This window comes from Scyliorhinus torazame, chromosome 1 (genome assembly GCF_047496885.1).
Source record: "Scyliorhinus torazame isolate Kashiwa2021f chromosome 1, sScyTor2.1, whole genome shotgun sequence".
NCBI classification, from domain to species: domain Eukaryota; kingdom Metazoa; phylum Chordata; class Chondrichthyes; order Carcharhiniformes; family Scyliorhinidae; genus Scyliorhinus; species Scyliorhinus torazame.
Window position 1 is genome coordinate 74,106,504 of NC_092707.1, and position 18,282 is coordinate 74,124,785.

General features: G+C 42.3%; 1 protein-coding gene across 1 annotated transcript in view; it reads right to left on the reverse strand.

The window, feature by feature from the left end:
* Positions 1-18,282, reverse strand: part of LOC140408846 (mediator of RNA polymerase II transcription subunit 13-like) — a 325,611-nt gene that overhangs the window by 40,635 nt on the left and 266,694 nt on the right. Inside the window, exons 12-17 of the mRNA XM_072496607.1 lie at positions 12,715-12,817; positions 12,449-12,570; positions 7,035-7,125; positions 6,274-6,494; positions 5,869-6,074; positions 4,305-5,245 (exon numbers count right to left, since the gene is read on the reverse strand). Coding sequence (XP_072352708.1) covers positions 4,305-5,245; positions 5,869-6,074; positions 6,274-6,494; positions 7,035-7,125; positions 12,449-12,570; positions 12,715-12,817 — 1,684 coding nt within the window. The remainder of the gene's footprint in view (positions 1-4,304; positions 5,246-5,868; positions 6,075-6,273; positions 6,495-7,034; positions 7,126-12,448; positions 12,571-12,714; positions 12,818-18,282) is intronic.

Below are 18,282 nucleotides of genomic sequence, written 5' to 3' on the forward strand. Positions count from 1 at the left end.
CATTCGGCCCATCGAGTCTCCACTGACCCTTTGCAAGAGCTCCCTAACACCTAGACCCACTCCCCCACCCTATCCCTGTAAACCCACCTAACTTTTTGTAAATTAAGGGACAATTTAGCATGACCTAACCTGCACATCTTTGGACTGAGGGGAGAAACCGGAGCACCCAGAGGAAACCCAATTAGACACGGAGAATGTGCAAACTCCACAGAATCACCCAAGGTTGGAATCAAACTTGGGTTCCTAGCAGTGTGAGGCAACAGTGCTAACCACTCTTTATTGAATCAGGGTTGATTCCCCCAGCGTAACGATAACGATAGAGCGGGGGCTAGAGTGGGGGTCATGCCGGACCATAAGGTTACAATTCTGCTGATGGCCTACAAGGCCTCATGAAAGCCCAGTTTTGAGATCTGTTCAAGATCTATTTCATTTAACACGGTGACAGTGTTACACAACATGATGGAGGGAATCCTCAATGTGAAGACTTGACTTAGTCTCCACAAGGACTGTGCGATCGTCACTCCTACCGATACCGCCATGGGCAGATGCATCTGTAACAGGTAAATTGATGAAACAGAGGTAAAGTAGGATTTTCCCTTTTGCTGGTTCCCTCACCGCCTGTCGCAGACTTGTTGCAGCCCTTCAGGAATCGACCAGCTCGGTCAGTACAGGTTCTACTGAGCCACTTTTGGTGATGGACATCAATATCCCCCACTCAGTACATTATACGCCCGTTCCACCCTTTGTGCTTCCTCCAAGTGGTGGTCAACATGGAGGAAGCCTAATTCATCAGTCGGGGCAGGGGGTGGTACGTGGCAATCAGCAGGAGACCTTATGGTGTCTGGAGTCAATGACGAGGAGTTCCAGGGAAACTCTCTCTTGACTGTACAGCCACCTCTACTGGGTTTGCCCATTGTCTAAAAGGTACGATTCTCAGAGAACGTCTATTTCCCGCTTTATTTCAGCCCCAGTCATTAAAACACGACCGTCATCAACCAATATGTTGTATTCAAAAATGTAATACTCAAAGAGAATAAGCAGTTGTCAACTCATTTTACGAAATAGACTGCCTCAAATTTTGAAATGTATTTCTCTTAGTAACTTGATCTTATTAAAGTGAATCCACGGAAAGCGACATGCCCCGACAGAGTCTCTGGACGAGCACTCAGAGCCTGCGCAGACCAGCTGGCAAGTGTATTCGCAGATATCTTCACCACCTCACTCCTCCGCTCTGAAGTCCCCACCTCCTTCAAGATGACCACCATAATACCAGTACCAAAGAAGAACAATGTAGCCTGCCCTAACGACTACCGATCGGTGGCCCTGACGTCTGTTATCATGAAATGCTTTGAGCGGCTAGTCATGAGACAGATCACTGCCAGCCTCTCAGATGGTCTCGATCCACTGCAGTTTGCCTATTACTGCAACCGGTCCACAGCAGATGCTATCTCACTGGCTCTACAATCAACACTCGAAAATCTCGCAACAAGGACATCTATGTAAGACTGCAGTTCATAGACTACAGTTTCGCCTTCAACACCATTATCCAGACAAGACTAATAACCAAACTCCACAATCTTGGGACTTGAGCCCTCCCTGTGCAGCTGGATCCTTGACTTCCTCACCAACAGACCGCAGTCTGACAGGATAGGCAACAGCACCTCCTCCACAATAGTCCTCACAGAGCCCCGCAAGGATGTGTGCTCAGTCCTCTACTGTACTCCCTATACACACATGACTGTGAGGCAAGATTTAACTCCAACTCAATATAGAAGTTTCCAGATGATATGACTGTGGTGGGCCGTATCTCAAACAACGATGAATCAGGCTACAGAAGGGAGATAAATCACTTGGTTGCACGGTGTACCGAAAACAACGTCTCTCTAAAATGTTGGAAAGACCAAGGAACTGATAATCGACTTCAGGAAGCATAGCACGACACACATTCCCGTCTGCATCAATGGCTCCGAAGTGGAGATGGTCGATAGCTATAGGTTCCTGGGGGTCATCATCACGAACAGTCTGTCCTGGTCCACTCACGTTGATGCAACAGTCAAGAAAGTCCAACAACGTCTCGACTTCCTACGGAAGCTAAAGAAATTTGGCATGTCTGCATCGACGCTCACAAATGTCTACAGATGTGCGATAGAGAGTGTCCTATCCGGCTGCATCAGAGCCTGGTATGGCAACTGCTCGGTCCAAGATCGCAAGAAACTGCAAAGTGTGGTGAACTCAGCCCAACGCATCACACAAACTTGCCACTCCCACATTGATTCTGTATACACCTCCCGCTGCCTCAGGAAGGCAGACAGCATTATCAGAGACCCCTCCCACCCAGGCATTGCCTTCTTCCAGACCCTTCCATCAGGCAGAAGGTACAGAAGTCTGAAGACCCGCACATCCAGACATAGGAACAGCTTCTTCCCCACAGCTACAAGACTCCTCAACGACTCCCCCTCGGACTGATCTGTTCCCTGTAAGACGCCCTATGCTGCTCTTGTTCATGTATTTGCTTTGCTTGGCCTGTTGTTCCGCACTGCAACAAATCACTTTGTCGATGTACCATTTGCCAATGTTCTCTGTTGATTATTCTTTTGTCTACTGTGTACGTTCCCTCAGCCGCAGAAAAATACTTTTCACTGTACTTCGGTACATGTGACAATAAATCAAATCAATCAAATCAAGATCGGAATCTACATCTCGCTGATTATGTTCTCATATACCAGCATTCCAAGCTGCAGTCAAAGTGGCCATGATTTCCTCAGTCGCATTAAACCCATTTTATCTTGGGTGCCCTTCTGGTGCTAAGTTTCTTCCAATTTTGAAGCTCTTTCAACATAACTGAACATTAGCTTTCTATTATGAATGACAGCACAATCACAATAAGTGAAGCAACTATAGACTACGCGTCAGTTGTAACGTTTCACCACCACTTGCAGGAAACAAAATATCACTGACTTCTGCTTTCCTACCATGTTAACCGGTATGATATTTCTTACAATAGTTTGAATTAAAATAGGAGGGGAGCTGTGGGCAGAAGGTTAAATTGGGAAGCTTCTGCATTCCGAGTTTAAGACAAATTTCACAAAAATGTCAGCTGAGTTGGATCCATGTTAGTCAAGCTCATCATGGTCATCTTTTTCAGTTTATGTAAAATACTATTAACTACAAGCACTAATGTTTCAGAAGAAATTTAAAAATTAAGGTAGAGAGTCAAAGGTTTTATAGTCCTTTTATGGGTAGTGTTATATTACCACTCCTGGTAGCAGGTTATATTACTAACTGTAGGTACCATCTTATAATATATTACTACTCCTGGTACATGTTATATTGCTTACTGTAATATACGTTACTCATTTGCTTCTTACCAAGATGCTCTTAAACTCGATGTTAACACTTGTAGTTGCCAATGAAAGCAAATAATTTGAGTAACTTAAACAGCTAAACTGAGTTTGTTCTATGTCCAATACTTTTACTAGATATGAAATAAACAAGATTGAAGAAGAATAAACTATGATTAACTACACTTGCACTCTGAGCTAACTCTCTATACCTCTGGTCACTAGTCACTATACACACACACAAAGAGGCGGGAACCCGGCTTGAGTCTGTCTTTTAAACCCCTTTCTAATGCTACCATCTAGTGATCACTTAGCTGTTATGACTATACATTAACCCCTTGTGTATATACAGATATGTAGATCACTACAGGTAGTAAGACTGAAATAAGCTCCTCCTGACATTCACAGTAAAATGTCAAATTCAGCCTTAGATACTATAATGAAAAGTAAAGCATATATAAATCCCAAAGTATTTATATATAACGATGGCAATGCAAGCCTCTAACACAGTCGGCAGCATTTTCCTGGGGAGGAGATAGGACTGATTGATGATTTCAGGAACTTGCTGTGTTGTATCTTAAGGTTACAGTTAGGGGAAGCACAGTTAGGGTGAAGCCCAGAATGGAGTATTTAAAAGTGCTGGCAACCTTGAAGTATTATGCCACCCGAACAATTTGCTCAATGAAAGCAGTGACCCAGGAACTAACACAACATGTGCAAGACAACTGGAAATAGATAATTTAAAAGCCTTTCTGATGAAATATTGAAAGACATTTTTCTCTCTCAATGGTTCTATGCCTTGTGGAAGGAAACACAATTTAATTACAGTTGAATTGCAGGAAATTTAAAAATACCAACAATCTTAACTTCAACAGATGGAAAGGAACGGTTAATGATACATTCTGACCACTGCCATTTGAACAAGCTTCGCATAATTGAAATTTAATGCAACGGAAAACATACCATTACTATTGGGCCATGGGTGTAAACTCCTGCTCCTAATTAGTGCTTCATCTATTCTTCCACCAGAAGGATTATCCACATACTGTCGACCCTGTTCCAGGGCATTGAAACACTCTGTGCAAGAATCACTACTATCCGCTCTCAGCTTGTCGTAGTTCCAGTTTGCTGATTGAAGTGCTGATCTATCTAAGGAAATGTAGTCCAGAGAACTTAGAGAAGTGAAAGGTCCTGTACATTGGTCCTGTACAAGAAATATTAAGTTTGATGTTAGGTCCTGTAGCCTCTTCGACTCATCAAAACCTTGGGGAACTATAGAATTCCGACACAATATCAATCGTCTTTCTGCAGCTTGACCAATTTCAGAGGTCCTTCCAAAAATATCAAATTCATCCTCAAGAAAGAGACCTGCATTATATCCAAGTCTGCGGTTTACAACAGCGCTAAATCCACAGGTGCATCCAAACTGAGCTTCATTGGTTGGATCTGGGATGTATAAACCAACATCTGCCCCTTTGATATTCATATTACAAACACAGATACAGCAGCTATCAAAGTTGCGATCCTTGAAGAAATTCATCACCGAATCTGACAAGATTAGCGTAACGTACAAGCTGTGGGCTTGTGGAATTGACTGTATGGTTGCTGGCTCCACTGAGTTCAATGGTCGCGTTGTCGAGGGGGTTGAAGCAGGAGAGCATAGATCAGCACTATCATATTTCACTGATCCTTGCCCACTGGCAGTGCCACCACCGCGTGGAGTTCGTGGGGTTCTTGGTGTACGAGGTGTTGGGACAGAAAAGCGAGGGGTTGCTGGAGATGGCAACACACCAGCACCACTGTTGCTGGCAGGTGCAGTCGAACTTACTGCCAAAGGTGTGCTCATTTGAGGAGTACTCATCTGAATATAATCTTCTGTCAGACTCCCAACACTAGGCACATTGCTGTAAGAAAAAAAAGCTAGTGTTAGAAAAATATTTGCATGCCACAAGAGAATAACTGGAACTGGCTGTTGATACATTGACAAAGTATCAAAAAGCATTTACAATGGTGCATTAACAATTCCACTTCTAAAATTCAAAGTAATTCAAAAGTTGTAACCCATCATTTCATCCATGTCCAACTTACAAAAATTCTGTAAGTTGGTTGACAATTCCAGCAATTATATTTAAAATGTAAATTTACATTTTATTGTTTTTACTTCCTTGTCATCAGCTCGAAACACAGCTGGAATTATGCACCAAAAACATATAAGAAAATAGGTATAAAAGGTGTGAAATTTTACCACAATAATTTTGCAAGGATAGACTTTGACCAGAATAAAAACAGATTTGCAAATGCTATCAATTGTCAAAAAGCAACAAAATTATATTTTGCTACAAAGTAGACTACAAAATTCTACAATTGCTTTCAAACACTTTTTAAAGAGAGACTGTTCTTTTAAACTTTAGCTTCTGAAATTCAAATTTTAAGTAGCCCCTACCAGTTACATGTTTCAGATCCTAATGTTTTTAAAGACCAGATTCTAAGTACAATAAACTTGAGGCAAACGCTTTTAAGCACTTACACATATCCATCCCTATTTAATGAAGCAGAAGGTGGTACAGGCAGTTGTTCGATTTTTGGAGGAATAGCCCATGATGGTCTATATATGCAGGCATCGGGTATTTTCAGTGGAGCAAGGCATTGACTGGGCACTGCTTTTAGTGGTGCAAACATTGAAGACCCAACAAAGGCCTTGGCTTTTGGGGGTTTGTGTACATAAGAGAAATCCTGTAGGAGCATCAAAATACATTACTTTGGAAATATACTTCAAATAATCAATTCCAAAAATTTCAGAATTTAAAAAAAAATCTATCACAAGTAATATTTTAATAGTGCCCTTTGAAAATATTAAATACACAAAGTTGTGAACATAATTCTTTTTCCATCAAATTGCAAGAATATTGAACATTTGTTTTCTTCTACTAACTGTTATTTCTTCAGGCTTAGGACTGCCCAGTCGATCTTCCACCTGCATTTTAAATTCTGCGAACTGAATTGCAGTCATGCTGCCCACTGGATTCTCCACACTGTTCATCCCTGCAGGCATCTCTGAATTAACACCATCTTTGTAGTTCATTACTGGAGAAAATGCTGGATGTTGCTCTAGAGATGGAGGAGTCGGAAACATTCTTTGCAGATCTGCAACAGCTGAATGAAGCCAAGAATGTCATTCTCTTGTTCATTTTTTGCAAACATACACAAGCTTATAATTGTTTGTTTCTTTTTTATATTTAAAGTACCCAATTTTTTTTTCCGCTCCAATTATGGGGCAAGTTAGCATGGCCAATCCACATCTTTGCATTGTGGAGGTGAGACCCACGTAGACACGGGGAAAATGTGCAAACTCCACATGGACAGGGACCTGGGGCCAGGGTCGAATCCGGGTCCTTGGTGCCGTGAGGCAGCAATGCTAACCATTGCGCTGCAGTGCCGCCATAATAATTGTTTGTTTCGAATCATCACCAACTACCCAGTGTGCTCTTTAAATTTTGGTCTCAACAGGATTTTATATTCCTCAAAATCTTGTTAACTCCACACCTGATGTTTAAAAATGTCAGCATTTCATTTTGAACTTCTACTTTCTTTTAAAAACTCAAGCATCTCTTTCTGAATATTCCAAGTTGTACAGCCTGGAATATTCTTCAGACCAGGTCATGAAAAACATTGACAAACACGATAAATGCTTACTTGGAGGATAAGGCCCTGTTGTCTTCACATCTTTTCCAACAGCCCTGTCTTCTGATCCTGCATTTGCTTGCTTAGACCGTGTTGGGGAAGTCTGCAATAGACAGAAGTATTCTTTTAAATGAACCATGTAGTATTTATTTTTATTGCTGAGAAGAAATCTGGGTAATACTATGCTTAGTTTGGACCCAAACACAATAACAAATTTTGGGGCAAGAAAGTCAGAAGTGCAATAATCGAAAAATATTGAATGCATTTTAGCAATATTTTTTCGCAAGTATGTTCTCTGTATGAGCACGCACACTCTAAACGTTTTATATTACAACTCAACACATCTCATTTTTAGTTGAGGCAAAAACATTAATGCACAACTGTTTAACATTTAACTTCTTTTCCTTTCGCTATCAAAATTGAAATTTCAGGCTCTGTAAAAGCAATTTTCACGGAATGATGATAAAAGAGCTATTCTCAAAAAGGTGGGGGATGTTTGTGACCGTGTTTGAGGAGCTGTTCGTCGCGCGCGCGGGGGGGAGAAATGAAAAAGGAGACAAGCCTGTACAAACTGTATAGTTGATTGTTGGGAAGAATGTTTCCCGGGGTGTTTATTTGCTGTAACCTACTTTGATACAAGTTTGAATAAAATGCGTTAAAAAAAAAAAAAAAAAAAAAAAAAAAGAGGTATTCTCAAAACTGTAGAAATAATTACAAAATTGCAGCTGGTATTTTCTGCAGAATGTGAATTTTCAAAGTATGATGCTTTTTTACTAAGTCACGGGCCCTATATTAATTTGCTGATTATTTTTAAGATATGTTTGAGCATTTATATTTATTGTTGCAGCAATAGGTAGCATGCAGAGCTGGAAGAGTTACATCTGAAAACACATCATTAAGCAATGGCTAGAAATCTAATGGGGAAATTGAAACGAGGCTCACATCTCCATGTAAACTAGCAAATGTACCATGGAATTGCCCTCATCATGAGTTGTCGAAGATTGAAAAACCCTTCATGTTGCAACTAGCAATTGGGATTAAAGATCTTCCCGCAGGAAAGGGAAAGGGTCAACATTTATCACCTCTATGAAAATTTTACAGGATTCAGATTTAAACAACAGCATTTTCTCATTTACTGCTAAATTTTCCAAGAATCTTCAAATGCGGATTTGACCTTATTGTGGTATCCTTCATTTAGAATATCCACAAAGATATTCACCACCATATATTTCATTCTCTTCTCCATAGTGCAGCTCAGCAAAAACAATGGTATGAAGTGAGGGAATGCAAAATAAATCCTGTGCATCAATGGAAAGAATCCTAGCAGCTTGCAAGCAGTTGTGAAGGGTTGCAGGAGTTCAAAGAGGGACTCCATTTTCATTGGATATTTGTCTATTTCCTGTTGTCAACAACTATTTCAGAGAATCAACCTCAGGCTTTCCATGGTCTAGCAACTTCACTGGCTGCTGGAACAACGTTTTGAAAGCTACAAGCAGCACGTGAAGCTCAAATCCAGGTAATATACACATTAAAATAGTCATTTTTATAAAGATGACGTCGTCAATAAAAAGGTAAAAATTGAAATATCCAAATAGCCTTTTAGGGTAAAATTGTGAACTTTACAGTAGAAAATCAATAAAAGCTGAAAATGCAAGACCGTGGTCTTAAAAATTGTGAGAAAAGGCGTGTAAAAAAAGGCAATATTACAATAATCATGGAGGACTTCAATATGCAGGTGGACTGGGAAAATCAGGTTGATACTGGATCCCAAGAAATTGAATTTGTGGAATGTCTAAGAGATGTTTTTTTGAGCAGTTTGTGACAGAGCCTACCAGGGAACAGGCAATTCTGGATTTGGTAATGTGTAATGTGGCAGACTTGATTAGGGAACTTAAGGTGAAGGAACACTTAGGGAGCAGTGACCATAATATGATAGAATTTACCCTGCAGTTTGAAAGGGAGAAGCTGCAATCAGATAATAAATAAGGGTAACTACAAAGACATGAGGGAGGAGCTGGCCAGAGTTGATTGGAAAAGGAGCCGAGCAGGGAAAACAGTGGAACAGCATTGGCAGGAGTTTTGGGGGTTATTAGGGAGGCACAACAGAAATTCATCCCAAGGAGGAGGAAACATGCTAAGGGGAGGACAAGGCATCCATGGCTGATGAGGGATGTCAAGGACAGCATAAAGGCTAAAGAAAAAGCATACAAAGTGGCGAAGATTAGTGGGAAACCAGAGGATTGAGAAGCCTTTAAAAGCAAGCAGAGGACAACTAAAAAAACAATAAGGGGGATAAGATGAAGTATAGTGCAAGCTAGCTAGTACTATAAAGGAAGAGATTTTTTTCAATATATCAAAGGTAAGAGAGGGACAAAAATAGACATTGGACCACTGGAAAATGGGGCTGGAGAAGTAATAATAGGAAACAAAGAAATGGTAGATGAACTGAATAGTTACTTTGCATCAGTCTTCACGGTGGAAGACACCAGTGGGATGCCAGAGCTCCAGGAGAACTAGAGGGCAAGAGGTGAGTGCAGTGACCATTACTAAGGAGAAGGTTCTGGGGAAAGGATAAGTCACCTGGACCGGATGGACTACACCCCAGGGTCCTAAAAGAGATAGCTGAGGAAATTGTGGAGGCATTAGTGATGATTTTTCAGGAATCACTGGAGGCAGGAAGGGTTCCAGAGGACTAGAAGGTGGCTAATGTAACACCACTGTTTAAGAAGGGAGGGAGGCAGAAGACGGGAAATTATAGGCCGGTTAGCCTGGCTTCGGTCTTGGTAAGATTTTAGAGTCTGTTATTAAAGATGAGATTGCAAAGTACTTGGAAGTGCATGGTAAAATAGGACTGAGTCAGCACAGCTTTGTCAAGGTTTGCAGATGATACAAAGATCTGTAGAGGGATAGGTAGTATTGAGGAAGCAAGGGGGCTGAGGAAGGACTTGGACAAGCTAGGAGTGTGGGCAATGAAGTGGCAAATGAAATACAATGTGGAAAAGTGTGAGGTTATGCACTTTGGAAGAAGGAATTTAGGCATAGACTATTTTCTAAATGGGGAAATGCTTCGGAAATCGGAAGCACAAAGGGACTTGGGAGTCCTTGTTCACGATTCTCTTAAAGTTAATGTGCAGGTTCAGTCGGCAGTTAAGAAGGCAAATGCAATGTTAGCATTCATGTCGATATACTTCTGAGGCCGTATACGGCTCTGGTCAGATCCCATTTGCAGTATTGTGAGCAGTTTTGGGCCCCGTATCCAAGGAAGGATGTGCTGGCCTTGGAAAGGGTCCAGAGGAGGTTCACAAGAATGATCCCTGGAATGAAGAACCTGTTGTATGAGGAACGGTTGAGGACTCTGGGTCTGTACTCATTGGAATTTAGAAGAATGAGAGGGGATCTTATTGAAACTTACAAGATACTGTGAGAACTGGATAGAGTGGACGTGAAGAGGATGTTTCCACTTGTAGGAAAAACTAGAACCAGAGGAGACTATCTCAGACTAAAGGGACGATCCTTTATAACAGAGATGAGGAGGAATTTCTTCAGCCAGAGGGTGGTGAATCTGTGGAACTCTTTGCCGCAGAAGGTTGTGGAGGCCAATTCACTGAGTGTCTTCAAAACAGAGATTGGTAGGTTCATGTTTAATAAGGGGATCACGGGTTTGGGGAGAACCAGGAGAATGGGGATGAGAAAATATCAGCCATGATTGAATGGCGGAGCAGACTTGGTGGGCCGAGTGGCCTAATTCTACTCCTATGTCTTATGGTCTTATGGTTTCAGCCCAGCCAGTATTTCAGAGATAACCTTTGCTCGTATATTTGAACATTAAAACAGATAAGTGTAACATTTTGAGTTCAGGTTTAATTGTCTATTCAGAATTTTGATCAAAACTATTTTTTTCCCATAAATTTAGAGTACCCAATTCATTTCTTCCAATTAAGGGGCAATTTAGCGTGGCCAATCCACTTACCCTTTGGGTTGTGGCGGCGAAACCCACACACACGCGGGGAGTGCAAACTCCACTCGGACAGTGACCAAGGGCTGGGATCTAACCCTCAGACCTCGGCGCCGTGGCAGCAGTGATAACCACTGCGCCACCATGATGCTCAGCTGATCAAAACAATTTGACTACTTTGTAAAAATGGGCACAAACAGATAAAATGTACTGTCCATTTGTTAGTAATATTGTATTGGAATGAAAGTACAAAGAAAAAAGAACAAAATGACAAAGAACAAGATGCCCTTCGGTCCTCCAAGCCTGTACCGGTCATGATACCAACCTTGGCCAAAACCCTCAGCACTTCCTTGTTCCAGGCACTCACCACCCTCTGCGTAAAAAACCTGCCTTGCACATCTCCTCTAAATTTTGCCCCACGGATCTTAAACCTATGCCACCTGGTGACTGACCCCTCCACCCTGGGAAAGAGTGCCTGCTCATCCACTCAATCCATGCCCCTCATAATCTTGTAGACCTCTATCAGGTCACCCCTCAACCTCCGTCTTTCTAATAAAAACAGTCCGAGTCTATTCAGCCTCTCCACATAGCTAACACCCTCCAGACCAGACAACATCCTGGTAAACCTCCTCTGAGCCCTCTGCAAAGCCTCCGCATCTTTCTGGATCTGCACGCCCAGATCTCTCTGACTTTCTATATTCCTAAGAGTTTTACCATTTACGGTATATTTCCCTTCTATGTTCGACCTACCAAAATGCATCACCTCACATTTGTCTGGATTAAACTCCATTTGCCATCTCTCTGCCCAAGTCTCCAACCTATCTATGGCCTGCTGTATCTTCTGACAATCCTCAACACTATCTGCCACTCCACCAACCTTGGTGTCATCCGCGAACTTACTAATCAGACCGCTACAGTTTCCTCCAAATCGTCTATGTACACCACGACTAACAGAGGCCCAAGCACCGACCCGTGTGGAACACCATGGGTCACAACCTTCCATTCAGAAAAACATTCAGAAAAAGTAGTCCAACATATCATCTCACTGTCTAGTTAACTATTTATAAGCATTAAATTGAGGGACGAGAGCTGAAGCACCAATTGTAATGATCGAATTCGGCTACATTGACAGAACCGAACTACATATAACATGAGTAACCCACTTTGGACAAATGATTAGTCTTAAAACTTCAATACAGAACGATGAATCAATTTTTTGGGAGACAAAGTAAAAACAACTTTCATAACAGATTTCTACAATGCGATATTAACTTATGGATTCATTTATACTCACAAGTAGCACTTAATTGTCAAGTATTTTGGATTTCATTAAAGTAACAAAGACTGCATTTCATATTCTTGGAACAGGTCATCATTAAAGATCAATTAATAATGTTTAAATCCCACAGGCAATGGATATGATGCGGGTTTTTTTTGCTGTGCCAATTTTTGTAAATATAATTACACTTACCGCATTTTCCTCATCATCAGAGTTGTCAAAAAGATTGTCCAGATCATTCAAAGATACCACTAGGTCAGTCTCTCGTGTGAGGCTGGCAGGAACTGTTCGCCCTGTTGGAGATTGTCGTGATTCTAAAGAAAAAAAAAAAAAAGAGTTCAGCATACAAAAACTCTATTTAGATGGGTAAGCAAAATAAACTTTGTAAAATGTTCTTTTCTGATTGCATGAGTCACTACTGAATGCTTATCAATAGGTCAGGATACATGTTGGGATACCTGATTTCGGAGCAGTGCTAAAAATAGACATGGCATCTTTTCCATCAGGCAACTGTGCAGCATGACTAGCTGGAGCGTCCCTAGTACCAAATCCATCTTCAAGCTGAAAAGGAAAACAGCATATCCTGAAATATCTTAAGATTTGTCCACAACATATTTAAGTTAAATAAAATGGTGCAAATTATGACTCTCAGGTTCAGAAAACATACCAGGCCAACTGTTTTTTGGAATATTAATAATAGATACAGAAATAAATCCGGTTCTATTATTCTATCTTATCTATTTATATTTACCCTCCTGACCCTAATGTTTTAAAAATAAAAAGATATGCAATAGACAGAAAATTGGTTTAAATTATGCACATTCTGCAACAAATCTTATTTAAAGCTCATCAATTGTATTGCTATATGCTCATGGTTCAAGTTTACTAACTGGTTGGCAACCATAAAATCTGTTGCTCTTAGCCCATCTTCAATATAACATGGTTTAGAGATATGGGGAACAGAAGTAATACAAAATGAGCTTCAACTATGACCCAATAACGTCACGAAAGTTTACTTTGACTTGACTCGTATTCTTGCAATGCACCTAGCATTAATAACAGCTACGTTAAATATTTTTGCTATTCCTTAGCCTATCTACTTTAATGTTTAACACGTATCAATCTCATGCTCAGCACTTGTTCCGTACATATTAAAGTATTAGAGGTTACAGGGAACATTTTTGCAGATCTTCTGTAATCATGGTCCTTCAACAAGATTTATTTTTGGTTATCATTGGAAATCTACCAATTTCCATGGTTAAGCAAGCGGGGTAGCAGCTGTGGGATGAGGGAGAGAGAGGAAAGTATGTGAGAGTGACAAAGAGAAAAGATGGAGGAGTGCAGTGTGAGAGAGGGAAGATTGTGAGGGAGAGAAAGGAAAGCGCGCACGCGTGTCTGAGGGGGAAGAGAAAGGAGAGCGCGCGTGTCTGTGAGGGAGAGAAAGGAGAGCGCGCTCAAGAGAGCAAGGAGAGCGCGCGTGTCTGCGAGGAAGAGCAAGGAGAGCACATCTTTCTGTGAGGGAGAGCGCATGTGTCTGCGAGGGAGAGAAAGGAGTGCACACATGTCGGAGAGGGAGAAAGGAGAGCGCAAGTGTCCGAGAGGGAGAAAGGAGAGCGCAAGTGTCCGAGAGGGAGAAAGGAGAGGGCGCGTGTCTTTGAGAGCGAAAGGAGAGCACGTGTCTCTTTGAGAGAGAAAGGAGAGTGCTCATGTCTTTGAGAGAAAGGAGAGCGCATGTGTGTGAGAGGGAGAGAAAGGAGAGCACGCCCGTCTGTGAGGGAAAAGAGAGCACGCCTGTCCGTGAAGGAGGGAAAGGAGTGCGCGCATGTCTGACGGAAAGGAGAACGCACATGTCTGAGAGGGAGAGAAAGGAGAGCACGCATGTCTATGAGGGGGGAGCGGGAATGGGGGGGCGGGGGGCAGGGGAAGAGAATAGGCGACCGGGGGTTTTAACTCTTCCACATAAGAAGAATGTTTCTCGGGGGTTCTGTTAGTACTGGGAACATTTCAGAAACACTGGTATAGAGATGGTGTGATCGCACCTGGGATACTGTGTGCATTTCTTCACTCAAGAGGATGGTAATCTTCGAAATTCTCTACTCAAGGGCTGTGGAAGTTCAAAACATTGAGTAGGTTCAAGGTAGAATACAATCGATTTCTGGGTACATATGACATCAAGGGATATGGGGATGGTGCAGAAAGATGGTGTTGAGGTTGATGATCAACCATGATCGAATTAAATGATGGAGTAGACTAGATGGCTGAATGGCCTACTCCTATGCTTGTGAGAAAATATCTAATTTGATGATGCTGTGGGAATAACTTTTAGGTTGAGGTAGGAAATATTACATGCAAGATAAAATGGAAAATACACAGTTTGAGAGTTTGATAAACAAACTTGAATTTATTACAATCAAAGGATTGTCTGTTTATTTGACATGGTCGGAGTTGTAATTTTAAAAAAATTGAACAATGGGTGAGTTCTTGGCGCTGATGAGATCATAGATTATCATAGAATTTACAGTGCAGAAGGAGGCCATTCGGCCCATCGAGTCTGCACCGGCTCTTGGAAAGAGCACCGTACCCAAGGTCAACACCTCCACCCTATCCCCATAACCCACTAACCCCACCCAACACGAAGGGCAATTTTGGACACTAAGGGCAATTTATCATGGCCAATCCACCTAACCTGCAGATCTTTGGACTGTGGGAGGAAACCGGAGCACCCGGAGGAAACCCACGCACACGGGGAGGATGTGCAGACTCCGCACAGACAGTGACCCAAGCTGGTATCGAACCTGGGACCCTGGAGCTGTGAAGCAATTGTGCTATCCACAATGCTACCGTGCTGCCCTATGTCTACAGCCCCCTTATAGGGAGCTTAAATTGTTCATGTGGGTCCCAGATCAAAGGACGTTTTGAAAGCAATGGGTGAATAACAGATCTTAAAGTACCCATGTACTTGTCCAGTAATTGGACAAGTATAGGAATCAATGTTAATTAAAGTCTCATACATAGAAGATAGGAGCAGGTGGAGGCCTTTTGGCCCTTCAAGCCTGCTCTGCCATTCGTCACGATCATGGCTGATCAGCCAACTCAATAGCCTTTGATCCCATTCTCCCCAAGTGCTATATCTAGCCGTCTCTTGAATATATTCAAAGTTTTAGCATCAATTACTTCCTGTGGTAATTAATTCCACAGGCTCACCACTGTGTGTGAAGAAATGTCTCCTTATATCTGTCCGAAATGGTTTACCCTGAATCCTCAGACTGTGACCCCTGGTTCTGGACACACCCATCATTAGTAACATCTTCCCTGCATCTACCTCGTCTAGTCCTGTTAACATTTTATAAGTCTCTACGAGATCCCCCCTCATTCTTCTGAATTCCAGCGAGAACATTCCCAACCTCGTCAATCTCTCCTCATATGACAACCCCGCCACCCCTGGAATCAGTCTGATAAACATTCGCTGCACTCCGAGAGCAAGAATATCCTTCCTCAGAGGAGGAGATCAAAACTGCACACAATACTCCAGGTGTGGCCTCACCAAGGCCCTGTACAATTGCAGCAACACATTCTTGCTTCTATACTCGAAACCTCTCGCAATGAAGGCCAACATACCATTAGTCTTCTTTACCGCCTGCTGCACCTGCATGCTTACCTTCAGCACAAGGACACCCAGGTTCCGCTGCACACTCCCCTCTCCCAATTTACAACCATTCAGGTAGTAATCTGCCTTTCTGTTTTTGCTTCCAACGTGAATAACCTCACACTTATCCAAATTATACTGAATCTGCCATTGATTTGCCCACTCGCCCAACCTGTCCAGATCATGGTGTAGGATCCCTGCAACCTCGTCACAATTCACCCCCCCCCCCCCCCCCCCCCCCCCCACACCTAACTTGGTATCATCTGCAAACTTTGAGATATTACATTTTGTTCCCTTATCCAAATCATAATATATATTGTGAATAGCTGGGGTCCCAGCACAGATCTCTGTCCAGGACATCCCTGGTATGCCGCAATTCCATAGTGAGAGATTGCAGAATTCACCGCTTTATGTTTTATCTGGATTTCACACAGAAAACGTTAGCTTGGGAGTAGCCTTGAAGCAGGTTTTTAAGTCTGGAGCTGCAACAACTAGAAAACAAGCAGAGAAAGAAAAGCTGCCAGGAACTGCAGACCACTAAGCAATAAGTGAAGCCCATGCTTGAGCTGCGGTGTCCACGACTTGGTGATGCTTAAAGAGAATTGGAGGATTGCCTGGCTAAATGCAACTGGAAGGACTCCAATAAATTTCCTTGACCAGAATAACAGAAACACCAGGGAGAATCAAAGTGAATTCCTATGAGCTATGGCACACCTTGGTTTCGGTCCCAAGTGGCGGAATCCTCAAAATTCTTTAATGTTTACGGAAACCTTTGGGTGGAATTAAAAACAGAACTATACTGCTGAGATTTTCAGGTTGAAAATCTAAATGTTCTCTTATAGCGTTAAATTAGCACTTGAATTTTAAAATTCTTGTACAGCAAATGTTTTTATTTAAACTGTGGGATTTTGTGGGATACTTCTTTCAATTAATAACTGGGACTTCAAATTTTCTTTGAAAAGTAAATGGTTTCCCTTGAGATCATAAAATAAGTTTGACCCTTAGACATATTGTAACCTAACCAGAACCTTTGCCAATGCCTTTGAAAATCTAAATAGATATGTTCCCGATTTGTTAAATAAGTTATTTCTTCAAGGAATTTTCGTAATTGATGAAGTATAATCCATTGATTTGAAATCCACGTTTAAAACACCCTGAAGGCTATGGCCCGACGTTGAAATTGTGTTCGCCGATCAAGCAGAGAATGGAATTTTGCTCCAAAATTGGGGCCGGCACCGGTTTGATGCCAGTCTGCCATGCACTGACCGCTCCAAACTGCCGTCATTGTGATGCGTGCCGCTTCAATGGCGTTGGCGTGTCATCCGCCGGTCCGCCCCCGATGGCTGAGTTCCCTACGGCATGGGCCACGTGTGGTCCCAACCATGCGGGAACCTGGCATGACAGCTGCGTTAGGTTACACACACGGCCGGTGCCATGTTGTATGGCGCGAACGCTGCACGTTGTCAGCCGTGCGCATGCGTGGCCCGGGACCTGGCCACCCTCCGACCGTTTTCTGCACGATGCGCGGGCGTTTCACTCCACAGTAGTGCTAGCCCCTCACCGGTACCAGAATCGGTGAGGGGTTTGCGCCGATTTGTCGTTGGTGAAACACCAAGGGTCCCAGCCGGCGTCGGCATTTAGCAGCAGGAACAGAGGATCCAGTCCTATGTTCTTCAGATAAGCAAAAGAAGAAAGTTCATGTATTTTCTTTACAGATGTCAGGTTAACTGATCTATGATTCCTGGCCTTTTGTTTTTACATTTAATTGCATACCTGTTTATCACATTTTCAGCATATGGTGATCAATAGGTGATAATATACACGCCAATTTCATTGAAAAATTAGAACGCTCAATAGGAAACTTGAAATAGGGAGGCAATTGCAATAATTTAAACTCTCTTTCTTGGGGGCGGGGGAGTGGTGGGGGACATGACTTCACAGCCACATGCATATTTGGATTTGGGCGCAAGCACAAGCCAATGACTTTTCTTGATTACAACACTCCCCAGATGCTGTGCCCTAGTTAAATTCCACAATAAAGTTTTTTTTTTTAAATCCACCAATAATCGACCATAATGAAGAACAAATTTTATTTTGTTGTCTCAATAACAGCTGGTACAGACACAAAGCTTATGCTTCAAGCATCTAGATTTCTCCAACATTCCTGTCTTTTTCCTCTTCAGCATAAATGCCTGGTCAAGAATGGAAAATACATGGGGAGACGATGAATATACATTACTCATACTTGCAGAATAGTTACCAGAGAATTAGAACGTAGAACATAACAGCGCAGTACAGGCCCTTCAGCCCTCGATGTTGCGCCGACCTGTGAAACCACTCTGAAGCCCATCTACACTATTCCCTTATTGTCCATATGTCT